Genomic DNA, 12,878 nt, shown 5'->3' on the forward strand with positions numbered 1-12,878 from the left:
GTAAAAATTATAAATTTAGGCAACAAAAGACCCCAAATTGCTAAAGCAATCCTGAGAAAGAAGAACAAAACTGGAGGCATCACAATCCCTGACTTCAAAACATACTACAAAGCTACAGTAATCAAAACAGCATGGTATTGGTACAAAAACAGGTGCACAGATCAATGGAACAGAATTGAAAGCCCAGAAATAAAACCACACATCTATGGACAGCTAATCTTTGACAAAGGAGCTGAGGACCTACAATGGAGAAAAGAAAGTCTTTTCAACAAATGGTGCTGGGAAAACTGGACAGCCACATGTAAAAGAATGAAAATTGACCATTCTTTTTCACCATTCACAAAAATCAACTCAAAATGTGTCAAAGACCTAAAGATTAGATCTGAAACAATAAGTCTTCAAGAAGAGAATATAGGCAGTACACTCTTTGACATCAGTTTCAAAAGGATCTTTTTGGACACCATAACTCCTCAGATGAGGGAAACAATAGAAAAAATAAACAAACGGGACTTCATCAGACTAAAGAGCTTCTTCAAGGCAAGGGAAAACAGGATTGAAACAAAAAAACAACCCACTAGTCGGGAAAAAATATTTACAAGTCATTTATCCAACAAAGGGTTAATCTCCATCATATATAAAGAACTCACACAGCTCAACAACAAAAAATCAAACAACCCAATCAAAAAATAGGCAGGGGACATGAACAGACATTTCTCCAAAGAAGATATACGGATGGCCAACATACACATGAAAAGATGCTCATCATCGCTGATCATCAGGGAAATGCAAATCAAAACTACAGTAAGGTATCACCTTACACCTGTTAGAATGGCAAAAATAACCAAAACAAAAAGTGACAAATGTTGGAGAGGTTGTGGAGAAAAAAGAACCCTAATTCACTGTTGGTGGGAATGCAAACTGGTGCAGCCACTATGGAAAACAGTAGGGAGATTTCTCAAAAAATTAAAAATAGAAGTTCCTTATGACCCAGCCATCCCATTACTGGGTATCTATCCAAAGAACTTGAAATCAGCAATTCCAAAAGTCCCATGCACCCCTATGTTCTTTGCAGCATTATTTACAATAGCCAAGACGTGGAAGCAACCTAAGTGCCCATCAACTGATGATTGGATAAAGAAGATATGGTGTATATATATAATGTATACTATATACCAATATATATAATGGAATACTACTCAGCCATAAAAAAGGATAAATTGTCCCATTCACAACAATATGGATGGACCTGGAGGGTATTATGTTAGGTGAAATAAGCCAGATAGAGAAGGACAAACGCTGTATGACTCCACTCATAGGTGGAAGTTAAACATAGAGACAAAGAGAACTGATTGGTGGTTACCAGGGGAAAGGGGGGGTGGGGGGAGGGCACAAAGGGTGAAATGGTGCACCTACAACATGATTAACAACAATGTACAGCTGAAATTTCACAAGGTTCTAAACTATCATAATCTTAATAAAAAGTTAAAAAAATTACAAATTTAACAATAACTTTAAGATAATTTATATTTCCTTTTTAATGGAATGTCCTGTACTTCTTTTTATATATGATATATTTCCTGGTCAATTATACCATATATCCTTTGTTTGGAAAACAAAGACATATTTAAAAAATGCTAAAAACCACTTATATAATACTACATACCAGGTTTTCTTCTATATTCATTAACTCGCTTTTTTTCTTCAAATAACTCTTTGAGATATTATTTCAAACCACTTTGCATTTGGAGAAACTGAGGCAGGAGGGTTAAAAATCCTGCCCAAGGCTACACACCTAGGACACGGCAGAGCTGAGAGGTTAGGCTGGTTCCAGCATTTGAGATCCTCTCACCACATAAAGGTCACCTGCAATCCAACTGGCCAGAGAGAACTGGCCTCCTTTCTATAGATATGCATACATATTTGTAATTTGTAAGTTGTTTACTTTTTTCAGCTTAACAAATCAATTCCTGCTGGCATTCACAGTTCCTTAAGTGTCATTGCTCCTCGGATTTTTCAGCATATACGAGAATGCTGAATGTCATCCCTATTCTGCTGGTGTAGCCAACTCTATCAGTCACTGTCCACTCAGGCAATCAGAACCAACAGAGGGAATGCAGTACGGAAAAGCGATTGCAAATATGTTGGAAGGATCGAAGAAGCAAGAAAGGGAAGGTGTGTTTACGTAAAGATTATTAACTGCTGGAAGCCACCGCGACGCCTAAGCCAAGAGGAGCAGAGAGGAAGATGCTGCCGCAGAGACCCCAGGATCACTGCGCTCCTGCGGCTGTTGCAACCCCACTGCAGCTGATTTACAGGGAGCGGGAGTTCCGCAGCACTGGAAGGGAAGCTGAGCAGGCTGGACTACATCCTGCAATTCTGCAACGTCTTGCAAAGCGTTTTCTTACACTTGCGGAAGCCATCGGGCTTATGTTTCAATCACGATGACTGACAAGCTAACTTCAAAACAACAGCGTCAACTGCCCTTCCACACTTCTTTGGCTGTGTACTTAAAATAGAACCTTTTCTAAGCTGTCCCTTGGCCTGGATGGAAATAAAATAATTAATATTAAAAAAAAAATCCTGCCTATGTTACAGGAATCCAGGAGCCCTGCTGTCCAAACCGCATTGCCTGTCAGGAGCTCAGACTTTGCTGCTGCTGCCACTTTCGTAGGGGCTCCCTCCAGAAGGAGGGAAATCCTCCTCATTTCCAGTCTCCGCCAGAGTCTCCCTTCCATGGATTCTCTCTGAGGACAGCTGGACAGGGAGTGTGGAGAAGACTGGAGTGTGCAGACTCCTGGCTCGCTGCAACAGCAGGGAAGGCAGAGAGGGGTGGAAATGGAGCTGGAAGGGAATGGCCAACGAACAGACCGGTCTTCAAAACACTCACCTTCCCTTGAAATGTTTTCCTTCCCTTAACGTGTTTTCCATGTCGTTAAATATTCTTCCACAATTAATGGCTGCATCACAGTCTCTATTAATTATTAATGCTCTGGTTATTAAGTTTGTTTGCTGTCTTTCTTAGTGTCCATTTTCCTTAATTTCTTTGAAATTTTCGTTTGAAGGTTTATCTTATGTGAGAGTTTCCATCCTCCTTTCCTCCAAGCCTCCTTGCCTATGAATTTTTCTGTTGCCTCCATCATCGCTCCCTCCACTGTCTCTAGCCCAGGGCATGGTCTTAGTTGGTGGCTTGGGCTCCTGCCCCTTGGTGACTGGAGATATCGGAGATCCAGTCATTGAGCTGGCAAAGGCTAACACTGTCCTTGCTTCCAGTTTAGGAAGGACACCTTGCTCTGTCACCCCACACAAGTCCCACTCTGGACTGCTCGAGGCTTCAGCTCCTGCGTGTTGCTACAGGTTATCTATTATCCTGCTTTTGTATATGACTATGACTCTTCTCTCCATATAAAAAAAATCTATCATTGCTAGGTTTACGGTAGAGAGAGAAATGTAAAGCATGAATGTATAGTGTCATAGTAATGATAAATCTGTCTTAATAAATTTAGTTGATTTGCTTGGGTTTTCTAGGTAAATAATCATATTACCCAAGAATAACAAGAACTGGAGCCACCGTTTAATCAGTACTCACTGAATGGCAGGCACACTCTGCCAAGTGCTTCGTCTACACGTCAGGACTTGGAAATGGGCGAAGAAGATTACGGTGTCTTTCAGTGGAGTGCTGGGCACTGTCCAGGAGACCCTCAGGGGATTATCTGACTCCAGGAATGTGCGTGTTTAATTGACCTTCTTTTGACTAGATTATTTTACAGCTCTGTAGGGGTAGCTGTTAAAGTGTGAGAAACAAATAGCAATGCAAATCATTCCTGTTCACACCAATGCAAATGAATTTTGACTGATAGATTATAAAGTTTGTGAGTCAAACTCTCATTTGAACAGGTTGTACCATCTTATTGGTTCCCTCAGTAATTAAAGAGTTGAATAAAATCTTTGACACATGTCCATTTTATATTTGTATAAGAGTCATGATTTTACTTCTTTTGAAAATTATTCTTTAGCACACAAAGTTATCTTCTAATCTTCACAACCCAGGAGGTATTATTCACATTTAATAGATGAGAAAACTGAGACTCAGATCAAATAGTTTACCCGCGCAACATCAAATTAACTAGTAAGTGGCCAAGCTGGGATTTAAACACCAAATTTTGCTGTCTTTAAGATCTATGCTCTGGGGGCCAGCCTGGTGGCTGAGTAGTTAAGTTCACGTGCTCTGCTTTGGCAGCCCAGGGTTCACTGGTTTGGATCCTGGGCGTGGGCCTGCACAATGCTCATCATGCCATGCTGTGGTGGCGTCCCACACAGAAGAACTAGAGGGACTTATAAGTAGGATATACAACTATGTACTGGGGCTTTGGGGAGGAGAAAAAAAAAACTATGCCCTTACATATTATTGCCCACCTGGCAGAAACTCCATTTGCTCACAAATACAATGATTTTTTTCAGCAAAGCATAATAACTAATATGCAATGTGTTTACAATGTGTCATGCACCAAACTAAGTGTCTAAATGGATTAACTTATTTAATTAACAGGCGAGAAAACTGAGCTTAAAGATGTTCAATAACTTGCTCAAGGCTTTCCATGCTATTACCAGATTTTTCCCTTCTTTCTCCTAACTTAGTAGTTCTCAGCTGAGCTGTACACTAGAATTATCTAGAGAGCTCTTAAAAATCAGCTTGTCAGGATTTCTTAAAAGCTCCTTAGGTGATTCTCATATGTAGAATCATTGTGCAAGTGAGACCATTTCTGTCTTGCTCCCCTGGCTGGTACTTAGGAGAATCAGACTGTTTTGTTTTTCCTGATATTGGAAAGGGAATATTGGGGTGGAGATCTGTGCTATCCTGAAGTCTGAGTGTCTAGAACTGTTCAGAGTTTAAGTAAAAGCATTTGAAAAATCGAGCTTACTGAAGGTCGACTCATAACAGGAGCGTAGCATATTGAGAAACCATCTCAGTGGTAAGTAAATTACTTTACATTGACTCAGTAAGATCTGCCTTGTTGCATCAAACAATAATACTTATAAAAGTCAGTATTTCAGGGGCTGGCCCCGTGGCTGAGTGATTAAGTTTGCACACTCCGCTGCAGGCAGCCCCGTGTTTCGTTGGTTCGAATCCTGGGCGCGGACATGGCACTGCTCATCAAACCACGCTGAGGCAGTGTCACACGTGCCACAACTAGAAGGACCCACAACGAAGAATATACAACTATGTACCCGGGGGGGCTTTGGGGAGAAAAAGGAATAAAATAAAAATCTTTAAAAAAAAAAAAGTCAGTATTTCAAAGGAAATGTTTTCTTTCTGTGATTTAGAAAATTATTTTGATGGCCTCTTAAAATTTTTTATAAACTTCCTCATCCCCTTGGCCACAGAGGCAGGGACGGTGGCTTAAAAGCCACTCACAATCTATTCCTCTTGCCTTTTTCTATGTATAGTGGCTTGAAAGCTAAAATATTCCCCCCCCCCCCTTTTTTTTTTTGAGGAAGATTAGCCCTGAGCTAACATCTGCTGCCAATCCTCTTTTTGCTGAGGAAGACTGGCCCTGAGCTAACATCCGTGCCCATCTTCCTCCACTTTATATGTGGGACGCCTGCCACAGCATGGCTTGGTAAGTGGTGCTAGGTCCACACCAAGGATTCAAACCAGAGAACCCCGGGCCGCCAAAGCGGTGCGTGGGAACTTAAGCAGTACGCCTCTGGGCTGGCCCTGAAAACATTCCCCTTTCTAACAATCTTTCCACTGGAGGTGACCATGTGATCCAATTCTAGCCAGTAATATGTAAGTCGTTGGAAGAAACTTTGAAACAGCTTTTTTTTAAAGGATAAACTTAACTGCCCTGACCACGAAGGGAGATAAGTCCTGAGGTGGTACAACAGCCATTTCATGACCATGTGGAGAAAAGCCACATGCCAAGGATGGTGGAACAGAAAGGTAGGAGAGCTGGCCTGCGTTCTGGATGATATCATGGAACTCATGTACCAGCACTCGACAGCATTACTTAAAACATTTAATTACATAAAAGACTTAGCCCCTTAATTATTTAATCTACTTTTAGCTGTTTTTTTTTTAGCAGCTGAAGGAGACCCTGATACATTTGCCAAAACATGGAAATAATAATGTATTTTTTGTTATTTTATTTGAAAAACCATAGGTAAACAAATTTAAAGTTTCTGAAAGCAAAGTAATGTTCAGTCAATTTAATTAAATCCAATAGGGAATCTACATAAGATCTTCTAAGTCAGCTCTATTTTATTTTTTTTCAGGCTAGTCATGTGTGGTGTTGTCTCTGTGCCCTAATTAGTTTCCATTCTTATCTCAAATTAACTAAGTTCTTACTAAAAATATCTATTGTTAAACTACAGTCACGTCCAGCATAACGTCTCAGTCAATGACAGACTGTATCTACAACGGTGGTCCCATAAGATTAGTATCACATAGCCTAGGTGTGTGGTAGGTTATACCATCCAGGTTTGTGTAAGTACACTCTGTGATGTTTGCACAACAATGAAATGGCCTAACGATGCATTTCTCAGAACCTATGCTGTAGACAAGTGACATGACTATAATTAAACAAGCAGGCAATTAGACTGAGGTTGGTCTAAGACCTTAGCAGCCTATTGCAAGCAAACTAAAACCTAAACCTATAAATGCCTCAAGATTAAGAAATCAAAACCTAAAGACAACCAATCAAGAACAGCCAACTAGGTTTTTCCAAATAAAGCAAATACTTAGGTTACAGTCAATCAAATAATTTCCCCAATTTGCTTCTACCGCTTCTCTATAAAAGTCTTTCCCTCAGTTCCCGTTAGTGGAGAACTCCAAACAACTTCCAGTCTGGTGCCACCCACTTAGAATCAACTTCAGCTCAAATAAACTCTTAAAAGTCTCACCATGCCTCAGTTTATCTTTTAAGAATACGCAGAACTTAACTAAATACAACTCCTCTTTCTTCCTCTTTTTTTTTTTTTTCTGTTGTTGTTGTTGAGGAAGTTTCACCCTGAGCTAACATTTGTTGCCAATCTTTCTAGGTTTTTTTGCTTGAGGAAGATTAGCCCTGAGCTAACATCTGTGCCAGTCTTCCTCTATTTTGTTTGTGGATTGCCACCGCAGCTTGGCTGATAAGTGGTGTAGGTCTGTGCCCAGCAAACCCAGGCCACTGAAGTGAAGCAAGCTGAACTTAACCACTACGCCACGGGGCTGGCCCCTTTTCCTCTTTAATAATAAAATATTACAAACCCTAGTCTTTCCTACACAATAGAGCTCACTTTGCTTTTGAGAGATCAAATTTGGGGGTGGGCAGGCAGAAAGGATGCATACCAATCATTTGACTTTATCTTTTTTTCTCAGTTTTATTGAGGTATAACTGACAAATAAAATTGTAAGATATTTAAAGTGTACATCATGACAATGATATACATATACATTGAGAAAGGACTCCTCCCATCCAGTTAATTAACACATCCATCATCTCACACATTTATTTTTTTGGGGGGGGGCATGGGGAGAACATTTAAGTTCTACTCTTTTAGCAAATTTTGATTATACGGTACAATGTTACCAACTATAATCACCATGTTATACATTAGATCCTCTGATCTTATTCATCTTATAGCTGAAAGCCTGAGAAAATTTTCTTTTATAGTTGTTATCAGTGAACAATTTCAGCCTTTTCATAAGAAGAGAGAATTTGCTTCTCAAAACTGAGTAAATTGTTATATAAAAGTCATTTTGAGTGATGCAAGTAAGCCATTCTTTCCTATACGGATTGTCCTTTTTATCTTTATTATTAATGGAGAGAAACACAACCATTACAATTTTCTCAAAGGAGATGGGTGAGCTGTGAGCAGGTGTTCTGGAATGAACATGTCATTTCAGCATAAAAGCTTTATGGAACATGTTCACTATTGTCTTGCATTAGCGGAATTTTATATCTGTCAGAATCCATGATCCCCACTCAGTCTATGTGAAATAGAGGTCGGCAATATCAATGCTGCCCGAGGGGACAGTTCATAGGATTTCACTCCACCCTCTACAGAAATGTTTTCCTTGACACTGGAGCTGGGGAATTCCTTTGGCATCATCTCACAGTGTGAGGTTTGCATGTACAGTTAGCCATCTGTTACAAAGTTCCTTGATAAAGAGATCAATTCTCGTGGATTATTTTAAACTTTTGAGTGAATATTACTGCCATTTTAAGAGTTCAGGTATGCTCAGGTCTCAGGAAAACACAGGCACAAAGCATTATGTTGTACTGAATACCTTTTGGTCAGCAGGAGCAGTGATCCACATAAAGAGCCTGACATGGGAGTAGGCAGATAGGACCAGGACAAGGTCCAACAGGACTAAGAGTCTCAGCCTTGATTCCAGTAAAGTTTGGATGTAAGCATTCAGTCAGATGAGTGGGATGCGGCGTTTGGGGAACCTACTTCACAGAGAAAACAGAAGAATGAGATGAGAGCTCTCCAGCTTTCTTCCATTTCACCTATGAGCTTATGCATCCAGCTCATCCGTCCTCCCATCGCTCTTGTCACACTGGAATCACTGTCCCTACCCGTGTCAGAACCTAATCCCTTCACTGTGCCCTGAATCCTAGTCCTTTGGTGCATGCTCAGATCTTGCTCAGGAAATCATCTCTCCCCTCCCCTATATCTTAAACTTCTCATTCTCTACAGTATTTACATGTATTTAAGGTTTCTCAACCCCATATCTTGCCTCTTATTACCATCCTCTCTCCCCTTTCTAAATCTAGGCTTCTTTAAGCAGTTCTGAATATTTGTCTCCACTTCTGCACCTCCCGTGTGCTCTTCCACCCACTAAGCCTGCCTTCTGCCCTCATGGCTCCACTGCAACTGCTCAAGCCACTCCGGCTTCAGCAGCAATCTCCTCCTGCAGCCTGGCATCCCATGTGATCCGGCCCCCCTCCTGCTCAGCCTCACCTCCTGCGCTCTCCCCCTCACTCCCAGTCATCCGGCTCTGCCTGCCTCCTTTTCAGTCTCCAAATCCCCAAACCCTTCCCCATTTCCAGGCCTTTGTACTTGGTCTTCCCATAGCCTCGGATTCTCTCCCCCAGCTCTCACAGGGCACTTCGTTCTCATTCCTCAGGTCTTGGCTCAGATACCCATTCTCAGAGAGGCCTCTCCTGAACCATGCATGGTGTGTGGCCTTGGGAATGTCACTTAACCTCTCTGTGGTTCAGCTTCTCATCTATAACTGAGGAAATAATTGTACCTATCTCCAAGGGTTGTTGTAAGGATTAAATGAAATTATACACATGTAGAATTTAGAACAAGACTTGATGTATAGCAGTAATTTAGGATTAATTATAGACAACTGCTTACTATTATAGGCAACATCTCATCATCTCATCTCCCTGTTTTCTTCCCTTGTCCTACATGTGAGCTGTGATTACATTGTTTATTTATTCACTTACTGTGTGTAGCATGGTAGCATGCAAGGCCCAAAGGGACATGGAGCTCCTCTCTCTTGTCGGTTTCTCTGCCCCTTGCACCTTGCTTGAGCCTGGAGCATGGTAAGGCTCAATTCACCAGAAACTTCAGCCACTCTCTTACATTTGTCATTGCTGACCACACTGTTCTTCCTGAAAATTTCTCTTTTTTTTCCTTTGCTTCCTTGTCTTCCTCTGCTCATACCTTTAAATGTCAGGATGTGTCTGAGAGAGTACAGGACAGAACAGGGGCATGGGTAGCTGAGATCCGGGTGAGGTGCTGCTGCCCCACAGAGCGAGCTGGGCTCCTCAGAGCTCTGGTAAGAGGAAGGAAGGATGGGTGGAGCTGCTGATCCTAAGTGAAGAGGGGAATCTCAGACTGGGCCGACAGGGGGTGGAGTCAGGAGTGAAGGACTTGGGCTCACTCTTAAGGCTCTAGAATAATTCAGCATGTGTCAAGCACCCCTATGAGTCTGACAGAGCTAGGTATTAGATTAAAAATATGTAAACAAGGATCTCAAATATACAGATGTATAAACAAATACTTGTACTTCACCATAGGAAGTGCTATCCAGAGGTGTGCGCAAGGTACAATTTTGGCAATGAGGAGGGGATGATCAGCTGTCTGGGCGTGCCGGAAGATTTAAAGAGGAGTAGAAATATGAAATGGAACTTAAACTTATCAAATCAACCAGGAAAAGAAATTCCAAGCTGAGGAAAGAGCACCTGCAAAGGTACAGAAAGATTTCTCACTGATATCCAATATGGCGGATGGAGCTGACATCCACTACTCCCTGTCTCCATCCCCTACCACACATACAGAAACCTTTAGGATGGCTGTGATTGTTACGAAGTTGATGCGACTTTTTGAGGAGAAAGTTTTATATGGCTTTTAAACTAATTTTGTTTTGCAGTAAATCCCTTCTCTAATTCATGGCTTGCTGTGATAGATGACTACTAGGCAATCTTGAGGTTTCTGAATATTGAATTCCCACTCTTATGACAGTGTCAGTTTTAGAAGGGAGAGAGGATGAACGGTGGGTGAGAGAGCGGATGGCTGAGTTGACTGGACTGGTAGATGGATAGGTGGGAGGATAAGAGTTGGATGCCAAGGAATTCAACAGAGAATTGGGGTGCTGTTGCTTTATTAAAGTTCTGCTTGGGTGATGTACCAGATGTAGAGGCAAGCTGGGAAAGCCATCCACATGTTCCTATACACAAACTTCCATTTTATTATCACTGTAACAGTCATCATTGAGTATCAACTGTGTGTTAGGTTATTCTAGGTTTTTAAAATATCTTATTTCTAACCACCCTAGAGGAATAGTATGAAGAGCCTGAGACTTGGAGAAGTTAATTTACTTACCCAAGGGAACAGAGCACGTAGATCCACTTAAAGCGAAAGCTCATGTTTTTCCTACCATATCATGAAGACAATTCCTACTTCTTTCTGAGCAAGTACACGACTTACTTCTACTCCCCTCTTTCAAACCTAATCACTGCTCTGCTTCAACAACCCTCTCCAACTCTCCTAATATGAAGGGCAGTGAAGAATGACACAGCTATTCCATTTGTATGATGCCTCTCCTTTAGTATAACTGGTTTCTCTTCTAGCACTGAATGGCCTTCTGCAATATGAAATGCTTTCTTTTGAGACTGAACCACCACAGTCAGTTTACTCCCTGGATCTCCCTATTTCATGCCTCTCCAGAGAGAATCCTACTCCTGTACCTATTGTGGTTTCTGTTGTTTGCAACTGAACCCTTCTGATTGGGCTAAGGGAATTATTGTCAGCTATTAGACGGTTCACAAAACTATAAAAAGGGCTATAAGAGCAGATTTTAGGCTAAGCTTCTAGGAACAACTCCCAATTTCCAAAATCACACCACTTCTACATCCCAGAACCTCACAGTCTCTTCCCAACATTTTTGTGGGAAACTGATGACAAGAGAACCTCGACGCCCTTGCTACAATCCGCAGGCAGAAAATAAAGCTTCCCACCTTTCTCTCCACTCAGGACCCGCTTCGCGGGTAGAGAACCTGTGTAGTCAGGCAAGGTCCCACGTTTAGAAGGGCACCACTCTTGGAGTCTAGCAGTCTGCGGTTGCCATATTGAAATTTTTAATAATTTATCTTTAAATTCAGATTTTGTAAGTGAAATCCTTTGGGACAGTGAATTTTGCACTGGGAGCATGGAGCCTCAGTTGCCTCCTCCTGCCACCTCCCTGTGACAAGTTCTTGGCCAACGTGTCCCCTACGCCCTGGCACCCCAGACCTCCCCTTCCCTGTCACCGCCCTGCGACCACAGCCTCCCAGACCCCAGCCTGGGGCCTGGGGGAGAGGAGGACTGGGATTGGTTCGAGTCAGGCGCATGAGCCCTGGGGCATCCATGGGCAAGGAACTTTAGGCATTGAGGGAGGAAGGAGTGGAGGGGGATGGGGGAAGGAGGGGTGGGAGGAGGATGGGGAGCCTCCTACCCGGATCAATCCAGGTGCTGAGAGCGCTTGTGCATGGAGATGGCAGTCTTCTCCGGGTTCGCCCATCTTCTGTGGGTTGAGGTGGCAGGCCTTGGGGAAGAGAGATGCCTGACTGGACTTCTGGATGCTTCGGTCCTGCAATAGATGGGAGGGGAAACCCAGCAGCCACCAGGCCGTACCTACGCTGAGTCGTGGGCAGGGCCCCTGGGCGCCACTGAGTGTCTGCTCTCATATCTGAGTGTCCCCGCGTTCTGAGAGTGCAACGTTAAATAGCAAACAAAAAAGAAAAAAAAAAAAACCCATCCTGACAAGTTGGGGGAAAAACCACAGACGGGAGGAAAAAGAGTTTGTTCTTCGTTTTTGTATGGGGGGCCTCACATTTTCTTTTTGTACTGGGTCCCATAAATTCTACAGCTAGGCCAGTCTCCACTTAATTTAGTTTGAATCCAGGTCTTTGCTAAGTGCACCTGATCAGTGGAATCCAAATCACATCCTAAACTCTGGTTATAAGGGAATCTGGGAGAGTAGTTTTTAGCTTTCCATTGTGAGCAAGGTGACAGAAGGGCACTGGCAGGACAGGAAGGAGGTTGGAACAGATGTTGAGTAAGACAGCCGCTTTATCTGCCACAATCACCTACATTGTGAGTCTGCCAAGAGTGGTGCCTTGTCTGTACACCAGGCTCCACAGGCAGGGGCTGGATCTGGCTCGGTCACTCCTGTATCCCCAGTTCAGGATACAGGGCCTGTCACACAGTAAGGTCACAATATTTGTAGAACTGAATCACTAATCGCCTGTTTTTATATGGTCTAGTTATTAGCCTATACATATAATGGTATATTCTTTCTTACCATAGTCCATGTTAACTGGAGATCTTCATTACTAGCGACAAATTCATATTAAAATGCAGTGAGTTGCTTAAAAAAAAAGAATAGGTATATGGATTAT

At 42.3% G+C, this 12,878-nt stretch overlaps 1 protein-coding gene across 3 annotated transcripts in view; it reads left to right on the top strand.

Annotated features, from left to right (window-relative positions):
- The window catches only part of ODF2L (outer dense fiber of sperm tails 2 like), a 62,179-nt gene extending 58,215 nt beyond the window's left edge, over nt 1–3,964 (top strand). For all 3 annotated transcript variants that reach the window (XM_070267380.1, XM_023641735.2, XM_070267378.1), the window contains one exon: nt 3,526–3,964. In XM_070267380.1, coding sequence (XP_070123481.1) covers nt 3,526–3,552 — 27 coding nt within the window. In that variant the 3' untranslated portion in view covers nt 3,553–3,964. The remainder of the gene's footprint in view (nt 1–3,525) is intronic.
- Nucleotides 3,965–12,878: the final 8,914 nt, after the last annotated feature.

The sequence above is a fragment of the Equus caballus genome, chromosome 5, assembly GCF_041296265.1.
Source record: "Equus caballus isolate H_3958 breed thoroughbred chromosome 5, TB-T2T, whole genome shotgun sequence".
In the NCBI taxonomy this organism is placed as follows: Eukaryota; Metazoa; Chordata; class Mammalia; order Perissodactyla; family Equidae; genus Equus; species Equus caballus.